Genomic DNA, 22,536 nt, shown 5'->3' with positions numbered 1-22,536 from the left:
AACACCACCCAAAAAACCCCTCGATCGATGGATAGAAGTGCCAAACTCCACATCGATCTTCTTGCTCATACCAATGTATTCATAGGACTTCAATCTGTAGGTGAAAACACTCCTCAACAATTCATGCCGACATCAACACTCGAATATCCCAGCCTCAGATCCTTCTTTCTCAGCCATCTTCCTCAAAGTACCAACAAACCAATACAGAACAAATGAAGAATAGATCCAAACTGAAAAAGAGAGATTTTTACCTCCAACTGAAACCCTAACAAGGGCCTCCGAAAGATCTCACCCCCACACAATGGTAGACAAGATCCACAATAGTAAAAATCCTATATTTATCACCAATCGAAGCCCTAGACGAACTTCCACAGTAATCTACTCCACCAACTAGCCCAAGCGTAGCCCAAGCTCTGATATCACTTGTTGTGCGCGGAAGCCACCAATCGTTGTGCTTCGAGAAACCAAAACAAACCCCGAGAGAAGGCCAAACAAACCAAAGTAAGAACACAAACACAAACAAACGATTTTTACGTGGTTCGACAAGTTGCCTACGTCCACAGGGCAAGAAGGGGATGAGGTTTTCACTAATAGAGAAGAAGAGTACAAACCGAGATTATAAATCACTCGAACTCACCAATTAATCTCACCAACAGATCTCTAATTCTCTCCAAACAAAACTCTAACCAATAGCTCAGAAAATACTTCTTTTCTGTACTCCAAATACCCCCAATTCTATCACCAATCAAATCCAAAGAAACCCTAAAATGTGTGTTGGTATTTATACTAAACACAAATCCGAAACAGAACATGAAATCAAGCCCAGGCCCAGACCCGATACGCAGTCGACTGTGGCCAATGACAAAACTAAAAATCCATTACAGGGTCTCGCGGTCGACCGTCGCGCCAACCGACGCGGTCGACCATCAAAAGTCCAGAGACTTTTCCATGTGCTGTGCATGTTTGCGGTCGACCACCGCGCCACTCACGGTCGACCATGAAACTTCCAAATACTTGTCAACTTCATTTTTCCTGATCTTCTCCAATGTTTTCGCCATTTCTACAAGGAGTGTTGGTTATTAACATTTTTGTTATGGTGAATGTTTTGGATTGAAGGGTTAAGTTTAAGATAACATAAGGATTGGGTAATCTATTAGTAATTTCAATCATTTGAGGGATTAAGTTTAAAATAACTTAAGGAATATTAGGGGACATTAATGATTTGGGAGGCTATCTTAAAATACTAAAGATTTAAGGGAATATTATTGAAATGACCATTTTTTTAAATTTTATTTTTGGTGAGGTTATTGATAAACTAAGCTTCATGTTTGTCAATTGATTAATTCTTTTCATTTTTAGCTATTAACTAATTTTTATTGTTTTCCTCTATATTATGGGATTTTCAATGGAAAGAAGATAATTTAGCTCATGTCCTTCTTACAAGTTACAATGCAAAGTTAGCTTAGCTTTCTGTTCTTTCTACTATCTATTCTTTTTTTGAATTTGAGTGTTAATATTGCTACTCCCTAAATCATTGGATTATGAAGCATATGAATGTTTATACTATATGGTGCCCTTGATTAGATTTACATATCCATACTATCATTTTCACTATTGGCTTCTTTAGCTTGAGAAATATAATAACTAATGATGAAAATAGTTATGCTAATCTTTATTCCAGCATGCATGATTTTTCTTAGAATGACCAAAATTTCTTTCTAATTCTTTATTTTGGATCTTGATTTTTTTTTGCATTATATTATTTTATCATATATTAAAGACATGAACAAATATAATTACTTGAACCGTGTAGAGTTGAAAAAGTTTGATTGATTTTTTTAATTTGAAGAATTAAGATTCAATCGCTCGGTACGAATCTATTACAACTCTCTTTCAATTATAGAGGAAGAAAAGTTTTGATTTGACTTCTCTTTAGTTTAATGTGGGTTCTTGGTGGCGAAAGGACGCTTCCCTTGATGCTTGAGTCGAGATTGCTTCCCGTTGACGATCAGAACAAAATTATTGAAGAGCTTGGATTGGTGCTGCAAATCTCTGAATGCTCTTGTGTGCGTAGTTTGATCTCCGAAAATCCCCCCCAGTCTCTGTTCCCCCCTAATAGCTGCTCGAGGCTATTTATAGGAGTTCAGCACGTAACTGGCGTGCTGAAGTCATGGGAACGTGGGCATAACTGATGCGGTTGTGGGCATAACCGACGCCTACCACTTAGCCCACGTGGCTGTCATGGTCTTCGGGACCGTTACAGCCCAATTTGAAGTGAGTGACGAGCTTCATTGTATTGGTGAAGCTCGTCTTTGATGTCGAACCTCGCTGTGTTGGTGAACTTCGTCTTTGATATCGAACCTCACTGTGTTGGCGAACCTCGTCTTTGATATCGAACCTCGCTGTGTTGGCGAGCCTCGTCTTTGATATCGAACCTCGCTGTGCTGGCGAGCTTTGACTTTGATGTCGAACCTCGCTGTGTTGGCGAGCTTTGACTTTGATGTCGAACCTCGCTGTGTTGGCAAGCTTTGACTACGATGTCGAACCTCACTGTGTTAGCGAGCTTTGACTTCGATGTCGAGCTTCGCTGCTGTGACGTTCCTTTGCCGACTCGAAAGGCAGTGATGATTGATTCGAAGTACGAGACGAGACAACCCTCATGTGTCGACTCGGGAGGCGGTGATAGGCGACTCGAAGTCCGAGACGAGACCCGAGATGAGACCCCTTCGTGTCGACTCAAGAGGCGGTGATAGGCGACTCGAAGTCCAAGACGAGACCCGAGACGAGACCCCTTCGTGTCGACTCGAAAAGCGTTGGTAGTCGACTCGAAGATCCGAGACCGAGACGACCCCTTGTGTCGACTCGAAAGGCGGTGATCATCGGTTCGAAGTCCGAGACGAGATGACCCCCTGTGTCGACTCGAAAGACGGTGTTAATCGGCTTCGTTGTCTTGTTGAGCCGGAGCCTCGTTGTCTTGTTGAGCCTCGCCTTTCTATGAGTTCGAATTAGGATTTCAACTGAACTTCGACGTTTGTCTTGGCTAGCGTGGTTCATTATAATGAGTTGTGACCATCGTCTGCCTCTTAGCAATTTCCGAGTGCCTACACACCGCACGTGCACTACAGTAGTTAAAAAAATGAGGTTACCAACTAATCATTAAGTGAGGATAATTAATTTTTGTCGGGCTTTGGTGCCAATTTCTCCTATCACTGACAGAGTCGACAGATTTTAAACGCAGCAGGCTGCATCAGCCTTCTCATTTATTTATCAAACCCAGCTTCTAAGCAAGCGCCTCGGTTGAGATCACTGTTCCAACCCGTCTAATTTGCCTTTAATCAAAGCTTGAGCTATGGCTCCACACCCCCTACGATCCTCCTCTCGAGAACCTCTCAAATTCCTTCCCAAATTCGGCGAGTCAGCGGGCAAGAAAAAGGAAGACTTTTCGTTGGATTTGTTCCTATTCAGTGCTCTGGATGGTTTGGTTCGGAATCTTGTGGTGTCGGATCGAGGATGCAAGAAAGTGGGCAAGGGGATTTTCGCGAAAAGGGAAGATTTTGGGGGGTTTTTTCTAACGAATTTGAGGTTTGCGAGAATTTCCGGGGGAATTTCGAGGTCCGGTGGCGCCGAATCCTTCAGTGCTGCTTCTACCACTGAGCTCGCGCCTCGGTTCTCGGCTCAGAACTTCTCGCAGTACGCAAAGGGGGAAGGTATATATAGAGAGTTCGGCTTTGATACGCTATTGAACCGAACAACTTTGTCATGCAAATTGAATTGTAGTTTGCGCAGGGGGCTTGTCGAAATTATGTTTTACCCGCGAAAACTGAACGCGCATGCAACATTATTACCTGCTTACACAGGCCAAGAGTTAAAAATCTCAACATGCAGGCAACACACTCAGCAGTAGCATCAAAAATATTTTTAACCATCACCGCACTTCTACGTAGGACTTCATTTTGGCTGAGTTCCGCAAAACTGCGACTGTAAAAAAAAAGAAAAAAAAATACTTGGAGAAAAGATTAGCATAACTACTTTCGGCAGATTAAACTTTATTGAAAAGGCCCATCATGATTGAATGTTTCAGTTCAGGTTAGAGATGCAAGTTTTGCTGTCGTTAATTTGAAGCATCGTATACTTTGGCGCTTCAGCTTCAGCATTTCGTGACGCTTGCTGATTACAAGCGAGCGAGATCACCTTTCATTTCTTAAGCAAATCATTTTCTACAGGAAGGCAATTGTTTGAGGAGCTGGACGGAAATAAGGATGGGAGAGTAAGCCTTGGAGATCTTGAAATTGCTACGGGCGAACGACGAGTACCAAAGATGTAAGCTCTGGTAGCTTTTGCGTTGCACTAGAAAAGACACTTTTTTTTTTCTCTTTCCAAAATTAACTGCTTTATGATGCAGCAACAATTCTTGCGATTTTCACTGAAGTCATTTGGTCAAACATCGAGATTCCCTGTTTCTGGACTGCTACCGTAGAATAAGAGAGTTGAGAGGAGGCGGATATATTGCTATTATTAATTAAATCTTAAAGATTATAGCTGATGAAAACCTTTTCACACTACATAAAACATTAGAGGAATTTGATGGCATACAAGTTCATTGAAGCATAGATGACAATTATCCTGTAGAATATAGATATCGAGGAATGCATGCAAACATCTATTATTTCTCTGAAATTGTTCTTTATTGTTTATCTTGTTCATTGTTCCTTCGTTATTTCTCAGTTATGCAGTTGCGTATAAAATAAGATGTAAGGTCATTATTTTATCTGGCTTTGTATTTTTGTAGATGAAAATCTAATACATCAGGAATTCAGGTATAAAATACTTAAATGTGATCATGTTAGCAGATTCCTAACATGGGTACTGACCATTTTCTGCTACTGAATCTTAATATTTAAATATATAGGACGAGAATCACCATAAACAAATAAATACAAATTGTGTCCTTAACATGAGTGTTTTTACCACTCTCGAAGGAGTAGGTTAAATGTAGTAGGCTTACCTTTGAATTTATTGCTGTTTAACATTACAGAAACAAGTGCCATGAAGCTAGCAGTGCAGTTCCTGTTTCCCGACCAGCGGAGCCACTAGCTCAAAGTGTTCTGAAATCTGCATTGGCAGGAGGGATTGCTTGTTCATTTTCTGCTTTTATGATGCACCCTTTAGATACATTCAAGGTAACCTCACAAGTCTATTGACCAATCCTTGCTATTTAAAAAACGACAAATAGAGGAGATAGATTTAGATAATTAAGGATCTAATGTCTTGTGAAATTATAAAGAAGCTTATCGCTCATTTTCAAAATAAACTTGGTGGTGGAATGGCACAATCCAAAAGGCAATTTCAAGTAAACCATGTATCTTATAAAACTTAGTGTATATGCATAATAATAAAAAATATAAAATCAAAATAGCGAAAAGGTAGATAGTAAAACAGGTAGTGAGGATAAATCTGAGGTATATGATAGCGTAATAGTTAATTAGTAATATTTGAAAGGCTAGGGAATGCCTGACGTGCAAATGGAGGAGAAGCACTTAGCGGCTATGAGAATAAAGCTGTGCAAACTCAATATTGCTGGTTATATAACTTGCCTATAGGATGTTTCACATGATAGTGCTAAATTGCTAGAGCTAGGCATCATATGTTGCACTAGTGAATCTCGTGATCCTCTTTTCTTCAGCAGTTTTTGAGATCCAGATCATTATTTATTCTGTTTCCTCTGGAACTCATTTTCTTATATCCTACTGCATAATAAAATAAGTATCAGATAAAATACGCATTCCGTTCACAATGTGGATTAATGGCTAAACATATTATGTTCCAAGGAATTAAGTGCAATATATTAATATTCTTTAAGCCCGATCTCAAGGCCTCTTATTGTTTTCTCTTGAATATTTGATTCAGTTCGAGCATTATTAATGATCTTCTCCTTTCTCAGACTTGCGTGCAAGCATCCACACTGTCATTTCCAGAAATTATCGCAAAACTGCAGGAGCTAGGGTTTCAGGGCTTGTACAAAGGTTCCATTCCAGCAGTTCTTGGCATGTTTACAAGGTAAGTATTTCTTTCAGAAGCGGTATTTTAGGGATGAAGCAGTACTAACTGAGTCGCAGTTTGCTTTCATTGGCAGCCATGGATTGAGAAATGGACTCTGTGAAGTTAGCAAGTCTGTTTTGACCAAGGCAGCTCCTGGACTTCCAGATATCCAGGTAATGCAGTATATCTGTGGAGGACTGGTTATTTTTTAGAGTTAATTGCACGTAGACCCCATGCAGCATAACTATTTTGAACTTACTACCCCGTAGTTTCACTGTCGCAGATAGACTGTCCGGCTTATTTCTTTGGTTCTTTTACCCTTGGTGAAATTTTGGCAGATATTGCCCCAGGTGAAATCTGTGAGTCTACATGAGGGTCAAAGAGTAGGAAAGAAATTAACCCAGGGGACTATCTGCGACAATAAAATAAGGTAGTTAGTTCAAAACAGGGATACTGTCTTTATAATGGGTATATCAGGTTGTGCTCCCACAAGCTTAATAGAAATTTGCTTATCAAATCATTTGGCACAGTTTGTTTTGTTTGATTAACTTCATTGTATTTTACGGTAAGTAAGTGATATTTTCATCATATAGATTCTACCTTTATGTAGGTGCAATCTTTGGCATCCTTTTGTAGCACGGCTCTTGGAACAACGTACCGAATTCCATTTGAGGTTCTGAAGCAACGGTTGCAAGCAGGCATATACGATAACGTGGGAGAGGCTACTATAGTTACTCTTCGTCAAGACGGTATAAAAGGTTTCTATCGTGGAACTGGCGCGACACTTTCCAGGGAACTGACTTTCTATGTTCTTGGAATGGCCCTCTATGGAGAAGCAAAAAAGGTAGTTTCCCTTTTTCTTTCTGTTGATTTTATATGGTATGCTTAAAATTAGTACTAGCATGAACACAGGTTATAACGTTTACAAGTTTGCATCTTCTATTGCTATAAATGGATGATTAAAACGGAAAATTCTATAGGATCTGTTAAAATGGTTGTAGTGGACTCCATTAAAATAGAGGACTGCTTCTGGAATCTTATGAGATCTCAGAATGCCTATGTAATTGAAGGGAAAATTCTATAAAACAGTTACACGGCCAACAATGCTTTATGGATAAAAAAGTTGAGCAATTAAAAACAACATTTGCAAGCAAAAAATGAGTATAGCAGAAATGTGAATATTACGATGGTCCTACTGATATACACTAAAAGAATAGATAAGAAATGAGTGCATTTGCAAGAGATTAGAGGTTGCTTCTATCCTCGTTCTCTTTTTCCTATTGAAGCTTTAACTTCATAGAAATAGACTTTCATAATCTTTGATGCCTTTACTGTGTAAATCGTGTCGGCTATTGAACACAAGGTTCAATAACATTTAACGGAAAATTTATGATTGACCGCCGGGCATGTGTGTGCTCTTGCTTTGTCTGAATCATAAAATACTTACATTTCCCTTCTTTTGCTTCCTCATGTTAGGAGGCTTTTAAGCTTCCTCATGTGAGGAGGCTTTTAAGCTTCCTCATGTTAGTAGGCTTTTATATATTTTTATCCTTCCTTAGTTAGTTGTATGTATATCAATTATCAGAATACTATATCAATTACAAATTACTTTAAGATTTAGCCTCTCTGTTTGCATACTCGGATTTCTTTGCTACATTGAAGTTTTACTAGTCGTACAATTTTCCGGATTTTTATACAATGTTCCAATTTTTGTCAACACCTTTTAGCATATTGTTAGTCACTTCATAAGGTAATTCATCGCCTTACATATAATTGGTTCACTATAAACTTATTTATCTTTTTGTCGTTGCTAAAGGCTATGCAAAGAGTTCTCAGGCGAGACCTAGGGCCATGGGAAACTGTTGTAGTGGGGGGACTCACCGGAGGGCTAGTTTCGATCCTCACCACTCCTCTCGATGTAATCAAGACGAGAATGATGATTGCACCTCAAGGCATGCAAATAACAATGCAAATGGCGGCCATCACCATTCTTCGCAAAGAGGGACCCCTTGCCTTTTTTAGGGGAGCTTTGCCGAGGTTCTTCAGGATTGCGCCTTCAGGTGCAATAAACTTTGCTGGGTATGAACTCTTAAGAAAGACAATGGACAGGGCCAAGTTTTTTGATGGTGAACAACAGAGCAAAATGAGGATTGCAGGTACAACATAAGCAATTGACACTGGACCCCAGGATCTGCCATCAAGTTTATCAAGTTTTCTTAATCATCCGCAGATAGTTCTGAGTTTGTGTATATATAAATAAAAGGGCGAAGTTTTGCCGAGAGGAGATCTTTGCACCCTCTGTCGACACAATTTTCTGAAATATGTACTACTTCTGGTGTTAATAGTATGAAGATCAAGTTCGAGTTAAAATTGGGTTGTGTCCAGTTTCAAGGTAAGGCATGAAACTTCTACTGCTAGGCAAATGGAAATTGTGAATAAATATTTGCAGGAAAACCTCAAAACCTTGGATTAATTACGTTCAGGTACTCCGAGGTATAGTGTAATCACCCAAGTAATTCTAAAGTCCGTATCCACAAGGATTACCCTGAGAAGAATGGTTTTAATCATACAGGCGTCCCTGGAGTCTGTTCATTATATCCTTCTTAGGATTATCTATGTAGATACAATATGTAATCTCAGAATTACTCATGCATCTCATGTAATTACACAATAGCTGACGATAATTGGATGTAATTGATCGCAATTTTTTTCCAGATCTGTTATCAGTGACACATTTGGAGGCGTGCCAACGTATTTCAGCTCTGTGCACAGATGAGAGAGACTTTCAGCGGGGCAGTCCAATACAACATTGCATATTTGCTATTACACCAATGGAGGAGAAAATAGTTCAGATACTTAAAAAAACAAAGATAACTTCAATCAAGAAAAGTGTTCAGTGCAATCAAGTTCCCAATAATATCATATCCACATTTGATGAATTGATAATGGGCGAGATGAAGCTTACAACATATACTACTTGTACGAAAAAGGGCAGTCTGAACTTCATGTTGTAGATTCCTCAACAAAACATACCCTGCACTAATGATCAACATCTAAGGTTCCCGATTATTGAGTCTCCAGCATATGGGGTCTCATGTTTAAAGAATGCATCATCACCTCAACCTGGCTTCTATAATAGCAGAATAATCACTTGTAGTATAATAACCATCTTTGGTTCAATAATCAACTCAGGAAAGCCAAATGTTTGACACAGCAACAGAAAATATACAAATATCTTGTATGTAAGCATAAAAGAGCCATAACTCCTATGCGTGTATTAATGGTGGAGAGGGCTAAGCAGATATGAAAGATCTCGACACGACTCAAATCTTTCAATATTTTGTTAATGCTGAAAGAAACATCAGGGCATCATTCAAAGGTGGGAGCCAAGCACTCATCGACCATTTCCACAAGATTCGGGTTTTCCAATGCAGCTGCTACACGTTCTTTGTCATTCAATTGCTTGTTCACTGGCAAATATCAAGCAGAGATAATGGTAAGCTCATTAACGGAAAAGAAAAGAGCCAGAATGCTGTTTTTTAACAAGAGAGACAAAGAAGAAAACGGAAAAATACCAGCAGCTTCAGTTGCATGAGTCCCAGGTGCTACCCTGATATCCACCTTCAAAAATGAATCAAATGTTGAGGGAATAGACTATAGAATAATAATAATAATAAAGTTAACAACGGGGCCATAAAATTTTGCTCAGATAGAGGGGGTAATTTGACAGAAACAAGGTCTTGACTCTTGGGAAAAACAATTCCAAGAAGAACATGATGCGTATTAGCCTACTTCAACATGTTGAAGATAAAAAAAATACTGGGAACTTAAAATCCAATTAGTAGCTCGGTATTTCAGATTACTAATAATGAAAGTATGATGAGCAATGGGTAGGGAGAAATACCAGTTTCTCATAATGGACAACTGTTACTGAGGAAAAAAGATTAAAGAAATCGTGCTACGTTCACTAAGGTGAGCAAGTTGCACACCAAATCATCAAGTCCATTTACTAGAAGAGTTCATGATCGTCCCACATGCATTCAGATTGCAGACATATTAGACAATGGGAACGTGAACAGTGCAGACAACGCAGCAAGCATTAAACTTCGTCTTCAGATTCAAACGCACAAATCTTTCCAAGTTTCTTCATGAAAATCCAAGAACCCACAGTCAAACTCCTGATCACACCTAACCTTTGTGCTACCACCATTGTGAAGGCTCTGATGTATGGTTTAACTTAAATTCTGTGATTCATTTATTCAGTTATCCATTTGGTTGAATCAACAAATAAAAATGTAACTCTACTTGAAAATAAAATTGATTGGATATTTATTGGTTCACTTAAGTAGTATTTTATCTGAAGTGCTAACAACAATATCATTCTCTGCTTTCACAAGTCTACTGACAGCTTCCACAAGGGACTTCTAGTTAAGTATATTGGATTCATTTTTTGTATTATTCATTTATCAGAGAAAATATAGGTTTGTTTCTGAAGACAAAAAGTCTTTCCATGAGACAAAACATCTGTCTGAGTTACGTGATTCTGGTGTTCCATAAACCAATGCCAGTATAAACCCAAAAGCATTGATCATGACCCAAATCAATATTTACATCTAACCTGGACCAAGCAGTCTCAAGCCAGCTTACAAAGTATTGTTAAAGTTAGCAACCTAATCTTTTTCTACTATTAGAAATGTCTCTATGTCACCACTTTGAATTAACCATTGCAAGTATCTTATGAGGAATTTGGGTAAGCCGCCTAACTTTTTGAAGAAATTTAAAGAACTCACAAATTTTCCTCAAAATTTTAGGGTGTGAATAGAAGGCGCGTCTAAGATAAAAGATTATGTTTTTTTTCTCATACCCAGTAGTTTAAGGAAAAAACATTACTTTCATGTCAAAATACATGGCATTGAGGAATCTATTGAAAGGGGGCAAAAAATACATTACACTCATGTCATAAATCCTTGCTATCTGTCAGCTTCACCCTCGCACTTTCTGGTTTTACATTGCTTCTTATCTCAGATTTTTAATAAGCTCAGGAGAAGGGGACCTTACTCCTTTGATGTGTCTGAGAGAGCCTTCTAGATGGTTTAAGTTGACTTCTTTTACATTCTATTAACTGAAGAACCAACTCATAGTACGAAAAATTGCATGACATGCATCACGCAACACCGCAAACTGGCACTTAAAATCAGTTATTCTGACTTCTTTAACTCACGGTTCAAACACTTTAGAGTTGGAGAAATATCTAAACGAAAAACATAGCCTTAAACCTAGTTACGAACACCCTTTGTAGCAATATAATGATTGCCTCATTGTTCGATACTTGTATGGATCCTGCCAAAATCCTGACTGAACACATTTAAGTCATACTTCAAGCGACTAGAGACAAAGGTACGACCTATTTATAACAAGACTAGAAAACAGGAAACGTAACCATTTCCCAGTATGGAAAAACATTAAAGTGCAAGTCATTAAAATATATAACATATGTAATAACTAGTTTTCAAATCAGATTTTTTTTTGTCCTTTCAAGAATAGTTTGTTCAACACCAAAAAGTGCAGTCTTGGTTTCCCTACCTTATCAATCCACTTGGATTCCCATATTGGTAGGACTTTACCTGTTGACTGGATGATCAAAAGGTAAATCAAAGGGTTACCATTGCCAATGATTTGCCACAAAAAACAGTTTCATTAACTTAAAACACAGATACCAGTATTCATCTCCAGATTGCTTCCCTATGTCCTGTCTACTGAAGGTGATATGTGAGCTTTCAAAAATAAGTACCTCATCAGTGCCTTAATAGCACAAACATTCTTGTTCTCTAGTAATTAGAAGTATACAATATAACGATAAGGTATTGAATGATTTAACAATAACACAAATGAGAATTCATGATATATTAATAAAAGATAAAGCTACCATCCAATAACAGAAAACTTTCACTCCGTAATAGATGTCAAATTTAGACAAAGCACAACAACATTAGCAGCCTTCGATATCTATGAAACTGGTTTCTCATGAAATGTAGCACTCAAAATGCTCAGTGACTTGGTTGGCAACTAACTAATCATATGAACTGAATTTGTTCATCCAGAATGGGAAACGACATACCTTATAACGAGGAGGCAAGCTCCGCATAAGTTTTACACGTAAACAAAGACCAATGATGGTAGCCATACTACAATGCTCAACCGTAGGAGTAAAGGTCACCCTGCATCCAAAAGTGATTATTTCTTCACTACTGTACAAAAAGAACAATATAGAGTGAAAGCTACGTGTCTACTTACCTAACATGACTTTGCTTGTTATTGACTTCGATCGAGTCCTCAGTAACGACTTTCAGTTCTTCCAATGAATATGGGTGCTCGGGATCTTTTATATCTCTAACATGATTTAAGCATATTAAGGAAGCTCAACAATCAAAACAAAGATTTCTTTTCTTGATAAAATAAGGAACTTTAATTCATTGTCTTATCAAATTCATTGTACATAAAGGATATCAAAAATCTCAAGCTGATCGATGGGCTCTTCTGCATACTCATCAGTGTCTATTGGTGAATCCCGGACTCGGCGTTCTTTTCTCTCATAAACTATAGGATTAGCATTTATCAAGCCTGTAGCCATTTTCTGCCACCACTCCAATATGAAGGTATTAAAAAAGAAAATTCTTTGATGAATTTTTTTTTTTCAATTCCTAGGGGAAAACGTTGAGTTAGCCAATCAGTACAATGACAATTTAAACGAAAATTGCAAAAAAACCCAAAAAAAGGGGGAATAAAAAAGGGTAAGAAATAAGTAACCTAAAAAGTCATCTTATTTGTAAACCCCAGAAAGGTTCTGTAGCTAAATATCATCACATGAGCACAACAACTAGAATTTGTCACTCATTTTTAAAACCAGTTGGGGTTTTAAGCCCTAAAACGTAAAAACAAAAAAGGAGTTTTTAGATATTAGTCTCTTAAAACATACCTATTTTCGCATTAGTCCCTCACATCTTCATATTTTGATATGAGTCCCTCAAATTGCATTAAGCTGTTGATATTAGTCCCCATGGTTAGTTGGTGTAAAAAATGCAAGGAATATTATGTTAACTTTAACCCTAGCCATAAATTAACATTAATGCCCTCACCTAATAAACTCAAACCCGCTAGTGAGTTTCTCCCAACCGAAACCCATTAACAGTCCCACCAAAACCCAAACACGTTTCCCCTCTTCCTTCTTCTTCTCCCCAACGACAAAAAGCACAGTAAATTCTAAAATCAACGGCTATTTCAAAGGGAGAGATTACAAAATGCCATTGATACTCCTCCAGGCTTAATTTCTCCATATTCAACAAAAATCCTAAACCCTTAAAACTTAAACACACCATAAACACACATTTCGACAATGGCAGTGATCAAATAAGATAAAAATCCAGTAAATCATCGACAAATAAGGCATGAAACTAGTTGCAAACCTAATTGAACAATGAAATTTCAGTAACACAGAAATCTACTGAATAATGGGTCAAAACTAAGGGGAAAACTGAACAGAACAACAATATTCACAATAAGACAATAAAATTAGAGAATAAATTAGGGCAAAATGCAGCTTTACAATTGCTGAAAACCCTAAAAATGAAGGGCTTTTAACGCTAATCACAACAAAAAAAAACCTAAAAAGAAGAAGACTTGAAACCCTAAAAAAGGAGCGAAATCAGAGAACAAAATTTTACCTCCACAACTGCTTAACGTCTTCACAGCGGCCAAGACTCGTGGCTATTCTTCCCCCCACTTTGTAACAAGCGATTTGAATTGATTTTGAGGCGATTTTTGGCGATTTTGGGCGTTTTTGTACAAGATCACAAATTAGGGCAAAAAACCCCGCTCTCAAGCGATAACTAGAGAGAGAGAGAGGGGGGGAAAGAGAACGAGATTGAGGGAGCGCTGTTTTGTTGGGCTGTGAATAAAACTGCAGGGTATTTTGGTAAAATAGCATGCGGTTACGGTTAACACAGCTACATTTCGGTGTTTGTAATAGAAAAGCTAACAGGTGAGCTTCTTTATTAAAACTTATAACTAGCTCTTACTAGCTTTTAACTTTTATAATAAAAATACACAGAATTAGAATTAGATGAGCTTGTAAGCTATCTTTTGTAAAAGGTGACTTATATTGGCTTTTTAAAATGTGACGTATAAGTTGATTTATTTAATATTTTATCAAGCAAGTAGATATCAAAAAAACTAACTTAAAAGTTAGTTTGACTAAAAAAATAAGCTCCCCAAACACCCTCTTAATACAATTTGAGAGACTGATATCAAAATATAAATCTTAATACAATTTGAGAGACTGATATAAAAATATAAAGATTTGAGAGACCAACACCAAAATAGGTCAGATTTAAGGGTCTAATATTGAAAAACCTCAAAGATTAAAAAATAAAAAAAGGAGCTAAAATCGTTGAAGACGATTAAGGGGTGTTTGTTTCAAATCCTATAATTTTAGGATATGGATTTCATCATTGGATTTGAAATCCATAGGTTTTTTAACATAGGTTGGGATTTCTGAAACTTTGTTTGTTTCATCAATGTTTTGGGATTTGGAATACTATAATTTATAATATTTTGTTTGTTTCAAACTCAAATTGTAGCATTATAAATTTTAGAATTTGAAATTCATAGTTGTAGCAAATAAGTTTTAGGATTACCAAAATAATAATTGGTGAATATAAGAATCTTTAGTGAGCTTACCTCACACAGAAAATAAATACAATTGTATTCAATTGGGGTAAGCATACCCATTCAAAATTATAATCCAACGGCTATAAACGGTCATAAACTAACTCGAGACAATGTAAATAATAAAATGTAAAAATGAAATGAAAACAAGCTCAAACTCAAATATCTAATGCTATAAACGGTCATAGAACTAACATTGCATAAATTAGGACTAACATTGTACAAATTAGAACTCACAATACATACATTAAAACTCACATGACATATATTAGAACTAACACGAGCCGCGATAAAACTAACATGACATAAATTAGGACTAACATGGTACAAATTAGAACTTATGAGGCATAAATTAGAACTAACATGGTATAAATTAGAACTCACGAGGCATAAACCATGCACACAATTGAAACAAAGGTCACGCAAGGACTGAAACCAAAGACCAACCATAGCTGACCAACCAAAGGCCAAACAAAGACTGAAACCAAAGGCCAACCAAAGGACACAACTGAAACCAACTTCATAACCAACCCAGGAGCTGAAACCAAGGCCGAGAGCAAGGCTGAAATCATACCAAAAATCGATCGCCAACATGTAATATCCAAGACTGAATCAAGGCTGAAACCAACTTGAGAGAAATTAAGACTCGAACAACCCAAAATTAAAACCAAACCAAAACTTAACACAATTTATAGAAAATGTGCTCAGAAAAGGCCATTTTCTTCATTATCTGCATCGTCATGAAGTTTATAATAACAATGTTGGCTGCATTTATTGCCTCGCTAATTGATTACTAGTATAAACTTTTGGTTGCATACATTATATATCCGTCCATCATCATAGCATAATATCATATTATCAGTGTCATAACAGCTAATGCCAATAACTAAAAACCAAGCACCAGGTCATATAACCAGGAACTAACAACCAAACACAAAGTTATGAAAACCAGCATGTAATTCACAAATAGCCACCCCAAAGGAAACCAAACCAAGGATGAAAGCAAGGCTGAGATCAACATATCAAATTAGAACTAACATGAAATGCGACAGAACTAACATGGTATAAATTACAACAAACATGGTTTAAATTAGAACTCACATAGCATAAATTAGAACTAACAAGTGCTGCGATAGAACTAACATGACATAAATTAGAACTCATATGACATATATTAAAACTAACATGAGTCGCGATAGAACTAACATGATATAAATTAGAACTCACGTGGCATAAATAAGACCTCACATGACATAATTAGAACTAACATGAGCTACGATAGAACTAACATGGCATAAATTAGAACTAACATGATATAAATTAGAACTCACGAGACATACATTAGAACTCACATGACATATATTAGAACTAACATGAGCCGCGATAGAACTAACATGTCATAAATTATGACTAACATGATACAAATTAGAACTAGGGTATATAGAAGTAAGAACTAGGGGAAACTATAAGGTATTTAAGTGCTAAAGCCTTATAACATCACTATGACTTTGTAACTCTAGCAAGCTGAAAGGAAATCTAATATGTTGTATCCTCTGCTGAGGCCCCTCTGATTTCATAATTTAACTACACTCGAGTTCATGTTTACCTTGAAAGTCAATTGCACAACATATAAGTGCTGCCAAAATGATAAATTTCCACGATTTCAACCTCCTAACGAATTAAATGCAAGTTTGTACCACAACCAATCAACAAAGTCATAGATTTTAACAACAATAACAGCTCAAATCTCAGATCTACAAACAATTAATAGAAAAAAGAACACAATCTTCCATCTAAAACATCACAAACTAACTCAAAATTCTCAAATTACCTTCAATTTCTCGAGTCGGCTATTCAAACCCTAAGAGAAGCCTTCAAAGAGAGCGCGAAGAAAGGAATCGAGCAGCGGTGAGAATTAGGGTTGGTTGACCAGCGAAGCACGAGATCGCAGCTCAGAGATCCTTTGCTTTGTTCGACTTCAGCAAAAACTTCCCCCTTTTACGTTTCACGAGACGGAGAATGGATCTAAGAGAGGAATTAATTTGAGGGAAATAGAGGAGGGCGACGAGAACCCAGCGGGAAGAGGAGGCGGCGGAAGATTTGGTAGCGGGAAGAGGAGGCGGCATGTCAGATTTTGGGGCGGGAAGAGGAGGCGGCAGAAGATTTAGTAGCGGGAAGAGGAGGCGGCAGGTCAGGTTTTGGGGCGGGAAGAGGAGGCGACAGTTAGGAATTGGCAGCAGGAAATACAAACAAGTTTTATGGAATCCCAAAACTCAAAAAAAAAAACCTCTTTTTACATCCCAAAACTTTAAATTCACCCTATATCCCAAAAAAAATGAAACAAACACCCCCTTAGAGAAAGAGAAAATAACAAAACTTTCGTTACCTCTCTTTATATCCTAGGCACGAGCAAGGAAAAAATCGCCGAAGATGGCGATTTCACGGCGCAGGAGAACGAATAAATCGATTAAAAAAACAACCGGGGGCCGAGAGAGAGAGATTAAGGGGTCACCGGTTCGTTTATGGCATGTGGGCGCGTGCTAAAAACACGCTGGTTTAGATTTCGAACGACCGAAATCAGACCCCACCCGACCCGATTCAGGTCAATATTTATCCGGATGTGTATATTAAACAATGGGGCGCTGGGAAACTAAGGAGAGAAGATGAGATAAAATTACCCTAAAGCAACAATTTATCATATCATCACTTAAGTGTTTTTTCAGCGGTCTAGAATACTGATTTAATTTTTATTAATTTTTGAAATTTCATTGATATGTTATGATCACATGACCATTATCAAGTTTCTTAGTTTCGATCTTCTTTCTAGCCAATGGTGTGAATTTTATATCTCATTTTCTAACTTGTGATTTCTGAAAGTTACTGTTAAAGATAAAAGGTTCCTGTAAATATCCTGTGAAGTTCTTCCCACCGTCCATCAAAATATAACGTCAACAGCAAAATAAGTTCTGAGACTTCAGACCAATCTTACCTACCCACTTTATCCTTATTTTTTTAAAAAATAATCAAAGGTTTATACCTTTGATATTTTCTTATTGTGAAATAATCAAAGGTTACTCTTATGGAGCTTGTCCACTGATGTCTAATACCTAAGGTACCGTTTGACAAATGGTTAAGTGAGGGGTTAAAGAGACTTAGGCACTGTTTGGCAACCAAAAAAAGTGTCTTATCTAAGAGCTTGTGTCTTATTGACATGGTCAATAAGCTAGTAGAGCTGTTTGGTGACCAAAAATAGGAGGAGATTATTTTGAAGATTGTGTCTTTTGCAAGTAGCTTTTGAAAAGCTATCTCAAGTAGCGTTTGTCTTTGGGAAGGAGCTGCCAATTTTTTTCTTCCGTTTTTGCCCCTAATAATTCTAATTTTATATCAATAATATTGCATGTCTTTTTTAGTCATTTAACAAATTTAAGCTAGTTGTACAGCTACTTTTGCCAAACAGCTCTAGTCAATCAGCTAGCTACACAGCTAACAGCTTTCAGCTATAATTTCACAGCTTTCAGCTAGCTTAACAGCTTTCAGCTATAATCTCGTAGCTTTCAGCTAGTTTTGCCAAACAGAGCCTTAAGCTCTTCTTAACCCGCCAAACACAAAAAATGTATACAAGGGTTAAAGTGAGTTAACTCTCCATAATTTGCCAAACATAAAATATATAGAAGGGTTAAGCTAACCACTCTAGAGGGATTAAAATGAGTTAACCCTTCAAAATAAGGGGTTTACTAATACTCCTATTTATAAGGATTAAGAGTTAACCCTTCTAATTATAAAGAAAATAGTTAAAATCATTGTTATTCCCAAATACTAAAATTGATCACAAGGGGTAAAATAAAACTTATTTAACGGGTTAATAATTTAGTCCTTCAGATTACCGAATGGGCCAAGTACATTAATCATTCTCTTTAACTCCTCTTCATTAACACTTTGCCAAACGGGGGCCTAAGGTTTCGTTTGGATATCATGGTGTTTTTCTTATTATATTTTTGTAAAAAATATCATGGTGTTGTGTTTTTCCCTTAAAATGTTGTAAAAACATCATGATAAGTATTTTTGGTCAACACTAGTTTAACTCATTACAACATTAATATTAAACATATTATTAATATATTATTTATTAACATATTTTTGGTCAACACTTAGTTTATATTATTATAATATTATAAGTATTAATATAATATAATATAATATTGTATAATGTATTATAATATTATGTTGTACTTTAATGAGTTATACTATAGGGTAAATTGCTTCTAGCCCTCAATTTCATTACAAGTGTTCCAGCCCCTGCCAAGACTTTTCAACGTTCCCAAAACTCTCAAAAGTAAACCGATTAATCTCTGAGCCCCCAAAACACAAAACCTAAGAATTTTAAACATGTGAAGGCCATAATACTCTTTCTCTCTTTCTTTTTTTTTTATCTGTGATGATTTCTCACCCCATCTCTGCGTGAATCAGCCGCCTCAGATGTCGATGCAGGTGTCCTGGATCTCAACCTGCAGCCTTGCCAGATCAGCTGGCTCGTGGGCCCCATGCTACCTTCTATGATGCCTCCGCCGCGATGGCGGTGGCTCCGTCATCGATGGACATCTTGTTCTTGCAGGGTGCTTTCGCCTGGAGATAGATCCCGGGTGTCGCCGAGGCAGGAGGCGAGAGTGGTCGGTGGGGGGGATTCGCCGTTCGATCTCGATGTCGTCGATGCTGTTTTAATTTAGTTTTCTTTTTCCCTTTTCCCCCTTCTTAGAACTTAGTGCGACTGTATATAGTTAATTTTGTTGTCTTTTACTTTGGCTTTTTTGGTTTCTAGTTTAGGAATGAAGGGGGAAGTGAAGTTCAATTTTTAGAGTAAAAACTTTGGTGCTAGCGTAGCTATTTTGGTGATGAATTAAAGGCTTGACTTCTTTTAGAAATTGATCTCTTTACCGGATATATGTGAAGGTGTTACGAGTTGGTTGTTATATATGGTTACGGGTCGGTTGTTAAGGTTAAGGTTGGTTGTTAATGTTACGAGTTGATTGTTAATGTTACAGATTGGTTGTTAAGGTTATGGGTCGGTTGTTAAGGTTACGGGTCGGTTGTGAACCTCGGTAACCTTAACAACCGACCCATAACCTTAATAACAAACTCGTAACCTTCACAACGCGTAACCTTAACAACTTATTCTAACCTTAACAACCGACCCGTAACCTTAACAACCGACCCCTAACCTTAACAACCAAACCGTAACACCTTCACAATCAACGTGTATCCTACACAACTAACTCGTAACCTTCAAAACCAACATGTAACCTCTCTTCACCACCAACTCATAATCTTAACAACAAATTTATTACCGTGGAATAACAATAATATATAACTTTACATACTCTATTTTAATCTCAAGTTACCGAGATTCACAACCAATTCGTAACATTAACAACCGACCCGTAACCTTAACAACTGACTCGTAACCTTAACAACCAAACTGTAACACCTTCACAACCAACGCATATCCTTCACAACCAACGTGTAATCTTCACAACCAACATGTATCCTTCACAACCAACCCGTAACACCTTCACAACCGACACGTATCCTTCACAACCAACCCGTAACCTTCAAAACCAACATGTAACCTCCCTTCATCACCAACTCATAAGCTTAACAACAAATTTATTACCGTGAAATAGCAATAATATATAAATTTACATACTTTACTTTAATATCAAGACATCAATTTCCTTACAAGTATTCCGCCGATGAACGAACATTGTTTTCTTCCCTACTGTGAAACTTTCGCATCGCTTCCTTACAAATATTTCGCTGAAAAATACAAGTTTTCCCATGACTTTTTCTTCGCCTCATGAACAAACGCCGGAAAAGTATTACCGCCGATGTTGACGCCATCGGAAATTTTGGAGGAACTAGAATATTTCCCCCTAAAACCCATTTTAAATCATCACAGTAACTTCTTGAGAGAGAGAGAGAGAGAGAGAGAGAGAGAGAGAGAGAGAGAGATGGTATTATAGTCTTCACATGTTTAAAACTCTTGCGCCTCGTTTGGTACGTAAGAATGGACTCAAATGAGAATGGAATTGAAGAATGAATGGAATGGAATGTCCATTCCTATTCTCTTGTTTAGGTGCTTTTGTAGAATGAAGCTAGAATATAAAAACTCATTCCGATTTCCATGTTTGGTATCATTAGTTCACAAGTGAGAATGGAATCTTATTTTCTAATAATGTCCTTACAACAACATAGATTTTTAAAAAGATAAAAATAAACATTAATGATAACAACTAAACAACTTTATTTTTAAAAATAAACTTCATAAAAATAGGCAATATTTCGTGTTTCTATCCTAGAATCCATTTCCCTATATATGCAAGCCTAAGGAAAAACATCTTAATTAATTGTTCATACATATACATGTTATTAATCTGGTTATGTCGCTCAATAAGACAATATTTTTAGATTTATTTTTGTTATCAATGGGGATGTAATTGGAAATTACGTAACTAAATTGATTCCCACTTGAATGGGCCCATTCCTCGTCAATTCACTTGGAATGCTCATTCCCACAAAAAATGGGATTGAGCATTCCCTGGAATGAGCATTCCAACTTCTAAAAATGATTATGTTCGGTATGGGGGAATAAGAAGTGAGAATGGTCATTTCATTCCACCACATTCTCGCGTACCAAACGAGGCGTTGGGTTTTGTGTTTTGGAGGCTCAAGTAATTATGTGTTTGCTTTTGGGGATTTTGGGAGCGTTAAAAAAGTCTTAGGAGGGGGTGGATCACTTGTAATGAAATTGGGGGCTAGAAACAATTTCCCCTATAGTATATTATAATAATTATTATTATATTAGGATTATTACATATTATTTTCAAATAATTATATACTTAGTTTTTTTGGTATATCAATTTGCTATTGTTATATATTATATTAATATTTTTATAATAATGTTATTTTATTATTAATATAGCATTATACTATTATTCATATAATATAATATTATTAATAATGTTAATATTATGTTATTACTAGTATGTTATTAAGAAATTAATATATTAAATATTTTAATATTATACAATATGTTATAGTTTTAATATGTTAGAGTTTATTAATAGTACTTTAATAATATATTAATAATTTATGATATAAATAAATATTATTATATTACGAATATATTATTTTTACATTAACATTTGTTAGCAATAAATTATTTTATTATTAAAAATTATTTACTTTATAATAAATTATATATTTATTATATAATATATTAATATTTTATATGTTATATTACATTTACTATACAATAGATTATTATAATAATATTATTATATTGTTATTTTATTATTAAATATGTTACTATTATATAATATTTTATAATTATTAATTTATTACACTTTATTTATTAAAAATTAATAATATTATAGAAATTATACTATTGTATAGTATATTATTATTTATTATCAATAATATTTTTTTATTAGTTTATTTATAATAATATTATTATATTGTTATGTTATTATTAAATATGTTACTATTATATAATATTTTATAATTATTAATTTATTACAATTTATTTATTAAAAAGTTAATAATATTATAGAAATTATACTATTGTATAGTATATTATTATTTATTATCAATAATATTTTTTTATTAGTTTATTTATATTTTATTATTATAAAATGCATTATTAGCATATTAAATACTAGTATTTAATATGTTATTATATTATTATATAAGATATTTTACTTATTATATTTTTATATT

General features: G+C 36.0%; 2 protein-coding genes across 6 annotated transcripts; one reads left to right on the top strand and one right to left on the bottom strand.

Annotated features, from left to right (window-relative positions):
* LOC109849456 (S-adenosylmethionine mitochondrial carrier protein-like) lies at nucleotides 3,260-8,677 on the top strand. 2 transcript variants are annotated; one of them, XM_020419288.1, is made up of 7 exons: nucleotides 3,260-3,707; nucleotides 4,224-4,320; nucleotides 5,036-5,180; nucleotides 5,942-6,057; nucleotides 6,134-6,212; nucleotides 6,650-6,883; nucleotides 7,856-8,677. In XM_020419288.1, the coding sequence occupies exons 1-7, from the start codon at nucleotides 3,350-3,352 to the stop codon at nucleotides 8,204-8,206; spliced, it is 1,380 nt and encodes a 459-aa protein (XP_020274877.1). In that variant the 5' UTR covers nucleotides 3,260-3,349; the 3' UTR covers nucleotides 8,207-8,677. The 2 variants fall into 2 exon arrangements, with proteins under 2 accessions (XP_020274877.1, XP_020274878.1); XM_020419289.1 differs by lacking the exon at nucleotides 3,260-3,707 and adding an exon at nucleotides 3,733-4,086 and having other exon boundaries at nucleotides 7,856-8,676.
* Nucleotides 8,893-13,957, bottom strand: LOC109849121 (protein AE7). 4 transcript variants are annotated; one of them, XM_020418923.1, is made up of 7 exons: nucleotides 13,761-13,957; nucleotides 13,016-13,078; nucleotides 12,547-12,740; nucleotides 12,334-12,439; nucleotides 12,158-12,257; nucleotides 9,615-9,660; nucleotides 8,893-9,509 (listed from the first exon to the last, which is right to left on the bottom strand). In XM_020418923.1, exons 3-7 carry the CDS (start codon nucleotides 12,668-12,670, stop codon nucleotides 9,409-9,411), a joined length of 477 nt encoding a protein of 158 aa, XP_020274512.1. In that variant the 5' UTR covers nucleotides 12,671-12,740; nucleotides 13,016-13,078; nucleotides 13,761-13,957; the 3' UTR covers nucleotides 8,893-9,408. The 4 variants fall into 4 exon arrangements, with proteins under 4 accessions (XP_020274512.1, XP_020274513.1, XP_020274511.1 ...); XM_020418924.1 differs by having other exon boundaries at nucleotides 12,547-12,673; XM_020418922.1 differs by lacking the exon at nucleotides 13,016-13,078.

The sequence above is a fragment of the Asparagus officinalis genome, chromosome 7 (assembly GCF_001876935.1).
Source record: "Asparagus officinalis chromosome 7, Aspof.V1, whole genome shotgun sequence".
NCBI lineage: Eukaryota > Viridiplantae > Streptophyta > Magnoliopsida > Asparagales > Asparagaceae > Asparagus > Asparagus officinalis.
The sequence above is the reverse complement of the archived record's forward strand: the minus strand, read 5'-3'. Positions and strand labels throughout refer to the sequence as shown.